Genomic DNA, 4,526 nt, shown 5'->3' with positions numbered 1-4,526 from the left:
TGTGGCTCCAGAGCTGCAAGTTGGCCACCCCTGCACTATAGGGTCAGTCATAGGGTCCTAATATATATTGTCTTTTTAATCATCTTCCTCTTCCTTCAGCCAGCCAACAATTTGTAATGTGACCTAGAAGGTGTTATACTTCTAAATAACCTCCAGTAAAATCTTGGTCCCACTGAAGTCAAAGAAACTTCTATTTGACTATAGTGGGGCCAAAATCTTGTTCCTATTAACTTGATATCAATTAGCTCTTCTGCACTGTGTCTTAAAATACAGGTTACTGGAAAGTATATTGGTATAGTAGGTCTACATGTTTTGCATTAAAACCAATGGTCTTTACTTGGTTTCTACTAAGCCCTTGCTCAAGAAAAGCCCGTGTTACCAGTGGAAGTCTGTTAGAGTATAGAGTTAGTTAAAACTGAATAAGGACTATATATGGTCCCTTTGATTTTGGATCATTGTACGTCATGGCAATTTGGTTCACAGTTACAACATTCTTTTGGTCCTCTTTGTCAAAATTTCTTTATAAATCAACTCTGTTTAAAAACTCTTTCTTTTTGATCAAAATGCAAGGGGTGCTGTCACTGCTTGTTCAGGAGTAGTTAAGAACTGGAACAGCAGCAGGGTAGCAGTTCAGAAAAAAGTGCCTTGGTAGAGACATACAGGGTTTAAATGACGGGGAAGTGCCTCATCTGAGTGCAACCAGATTACCTCTAGGAAGTGTTCTCTATCTTTTGCTTTCATGACTACCAAAAGGCTCAACACCCCCCCCCCCCCCCCCCCCCCCCCCCCCCCCCCCCCCCCCCCCCCCCCTTTTACCGGTTTACCGGTGTAAGTGATTGGATACTGGTCTATACCTGTAACAGAACAGTAGTTTGACGCGCACAGACTGGTTTAGAAATGGCAGAACCCAGTCTAAGATTCTGCCCCCTTAGGCAAATGTGTGTTCTGTTCACTACCAATTTAAACTACACAGCTTACAGAAAAACACATAACTTAGATTGATTCTACCTTTGGCTTTTCAAATGTCTGTACCTAGCCCTCGTTTCCTTCCTTTTCTGACCTTCTCTTGTACTCTACAAAGAACAAATGTAATACTTGCATCTGCTTTCTCTTATTTAAGGATGTACCTTTTACTTCTGCCGTTGTGAAATTTCCACATCATCTCCCCAAACACAACCAATATCCAAGCCATGGGCTTGCAGCTTCTGTTAAGCTTACCTTTAGGTCAGACACATCTCTGTAGCACTGCTCAGAACGGGTATGATCAGACAGCTGTACATTCCAGAAACATGGAAGCTGGTAGACAAGGAAGGGGTTCTGTTTGATGACTGCATTGAAGATATCCTAGCAAAAAACACCCCCAAAAGCAGAAAAAATAATCAGGCACATCATTATCAGAGACAGGTGCATATATTCCTCTGAACTGCTTGACTTCATCCTGCTCTCCTTTTGCTGGAGACAGGGAAAATAGTGCGTTATTACATTAGCTGTCAGCTCCACAAAACCTATCTTCAAAATTCTGCTTTGGTTAAAGGCGCTGTCACCCTGAGGGCAGGTCACACTAGACCAGGGGAAGAGGTTGTCTTAACACAGACAACTAGCAGATTGCTGTTGGATTTTCAAAACATATTTTGTACCACTGGAAAATAATAGTGTGTTCCCCCTACCCTGGACAGTCAAACATGGCAGATGGTGAGATGTCTGCTGTTACAGTAAGTACAGCAAGTTTCAACAAAGAAAAAAAAGAGCAATCTGGGCACTTACCCTTCTTTAAGAACAAAGAAGTACTGGAGTATTACTTATTACTCTGTTGTGCCATCTGTAGTTGTAGATGTTTCAAGGAAACATATGTAAAACAGTCCTACAAATCAACTTACAACATATAAGCCAAACACTGGGTATGTCTACATGTGAATTTATGTATGCCTAAACTTAATGTACCTTAGCCTAATGTAATAATGCTTGCGTTTACATGTGGACACGCCTTAGCCTAATGTAATAATGCACATATCTACACATGGACGCCTTAATGTGCCTTAACGTGGCTCGCTGGGCAGCCTGCCCTGGTCAGTACCCCAGACAGCTCCTGGAAGCCTGCAGCAGCATAACCAGGCAGTGCAGCCCAGAGCCGGCCAAGAGGGTGGGAGCTTCCAGTCCCCCTGGATGTGGTGGGCCCAGTGCAGCCTCGGCTCTAACCCCTCTCCCCATGTTTCTGCCTCTTCAGCATTGGACAACAAGAAGGCCAGAGCTGAGCCCATGGGGCCCTGTGCTGCCGCCGGGCACCACTAATAAGCGGCTGGTGGTGTTCTGCAAGGTACAGACGCAGGAGGTAGAGTGGCAGTTCTGGCAGCAGTGATCCCTACCAGTATGCAGTAAGTTAGCAGAGGGGGCAGGAGGTGCAAGGGCTCCTGTCAAAGCAGAAGGGAAAGAGGGAACACTTCCCCCCACGACTCCCTGCAGGGGAAAAGGGCAGCCCAGCACGGGCAGGACCTTTGCTAGTGGCTCCCCTGCGCCTCTTCCTTGGGACTGGTTTGCGGCTGGGCAATGCAGCCCTGCACACTGACAGGGACTGCTGCTGCTGGTACTGCCACTCCAGCTCCTGCGTCTTGCAGAACAGCACCCGCTGCTTCTTCTTCTTGGCAGTGCCTGGCAGCAGTGCGGGATCCTGTGGGCTGTGCTCCAGCCCACTCAGTCACAGTGTTAAGGCTCTTTAAGGCGTTCATACATGTTTAAGGCGCCTTAACTAATCGTGCCTAACATCGTAATTTTTAAGGCACATTAAGGGCCTTAAAAATGAATTTGCCTAACATCGTAATTTTTAAGGCACATTAAAGGCGCACACATGTAGACCTCCGTCCTTAATGTGCCTTAAAAATGGCTAATGCGCCTTAAATCACCACGTGTAGATGCACCCTCTGTTCTGTCCTGAAGTAGGGGCACAGTGGGAAATGGTGTGGGTGTGGATGCCCTAGTAGTTAAAGTGCCAGATTAAGATTCATACGATCTGGATTCACTTCCCATTATAACTTTCCATGTGACCTTGTGTAAGTCACTTAAGACCTGATTCAAAGGCTACCCCAATGGGAGTCTTCCCATAAACTTTAATAAACCTTGGATCAGACTCAGAACAGACTCTTAATCTTTCTGTGTCACAGCTTCCCATTCTGTAATACAGGAATAATAGCACTTCCCTATTTCACATCGGTGTTGTGAGGGCCGCTGCAATAATGACTGAGTTTAGGGTGCTGCAGTAGTACAGACAATAGCAATATTTAGAAACTGCCAGGACTGGAATCACCCATAAAAAAGTCCATAGAGAAAGAAATGTTATTTTCAGACTTCAAAAGCCTGGAGCCTTTTGTTTCACAGAAAGATAGGCTGAAATAAAACTGTAAAAAGGAAAAGGCTCCAATTGTATCCCTTTGAAAATCAATGGAGATGAAAATTTTAGTGCGCTAATTTCAGTGCTGTGGATAAAGCTCTAGCCTTACATTCAAAATCTCCCCCACAATGATGGTGCACCAAGTTCTGTGTGCTTATAAAGAGAGCATGGGATGCAACACAAACACCTCCCATCCCACATCCAAGAAGCAATGTTTCTTCAAGACTACTTGCTCACCTGGTCAGCCAATGAGGTGGACAGCATGCTCATTAACTCTCTTTCAGCTGTGAGTCTCCACATCTGCTCCCATTTCATTTTTCGCAATTTATCGAGAAGTAGCAAGATAACCCCTGGTAGGATAATGCAATACAAGGAAAGAGAAGAAGCCGTAATGAAATGTTCAAGCCAAAGACCACTGTAGTTAAAGCCCAGAATGTTAGCAAATTTCAAGTGATTGGGAGCCATTATTGTGGTAATTTGTCAACCCCTGGGTTTGACTGAAATTGGGAAAAACATTTTATGACACTGGCTACCATCAAAAATTAACTTAAATGAAAAACAATTTATGAGGAAAAAAAAAAATACTATTATGTTACTATGGTGCCTGTAGGCCTCTCAGGATTTGTACCTCATTGTGTCATAGGACTTCTCTGCCAAAGAGTACTTAAGACCCAAGAAGGACAAGACACAATAGGGACCTAGAGAATACCATGGGAGTAGGTGGTGAGAGGAACACGTGGTGACAGGAATAAAACCAGAGTTGCATATAGCATTGTAAGGTTTTAGGACCTCACTATGGCCCTAAGACAAAACTTCTATCGATTCTTGAGGCTGTGTCATGTCAGCTGTACTCAAAATGTAGAGAATAATCCAAGAGCTAACAGAAAGGAGAAAGGCAGCTCATCTAGCTAGCTCCTGCCATTTTTACAAAGAACAGCAGCTTACATCACAAAAAGACCAACTGACATAAATGGGTAGATATCTGGGATGAAATCTTGGCCCTGCTGAGGTCAATAGGACTTCTGCCATTGACTTCACTCTTAAAGTGTAAAATATTATGTAGAGTAGGTATAGCAGAATCTGGATCCTTGTATTTTTTTAATTACTTAGGGCCATGGGTGACACGTGCCCCCCCCCCCCCCCC

The 4,526-nt window shown here is 44.3% G+C and overlaps 1 protein-coding gene across 1 annotated transcript in view; it reads right to left on the bottom strand.

Annotated features, from left to right (window-relative positions):
- Positions 1 to 4,526, bottom strand: part of LARGE1 (LARGE xylosyl- and glucuronyltransferase 1) — a 363,795-nt gene that overhangs the window by 72,837 nt on the left and 286,432 nt on the right. Inside the window, exons 7-8 of the mRNA XM_019515316.1 lie at positions 3,620 to 3,732; positions 1,219 to 1,344 (exon numbers count right to left, since the gene is read on the bottom strand). Coding sequence (XP_019370861.1) covers positions 1,219 to 1,344; positions 3,620 to 3,732 — 239 coding nt within the window. The remainder of the gene's footprint in view (positions 1 to 1,218; positions 1,345 to 3,619; positions 3,733 to 4,526) is intronic.

The sequence above is a fragment of the Gavialis gangeticus genome, unplaced genomic scaffold, assembly GCF_001723915.1.
Source record: "Gavialis gangeticus isolate Ggan-Ray unplaced genomic scaffold, GavGan_comp1, whole genome shotgun sequence".
NCBI lineage: Eukaryota > Metazoa > Chordata > Crocodylia > Gavialidae > Gavialis > Gavialis gangeticus.
Note: the sequence above shows the minus strand (reverse complement) of the source record. Positions and strands in the feature narration are given on the sequence as shown.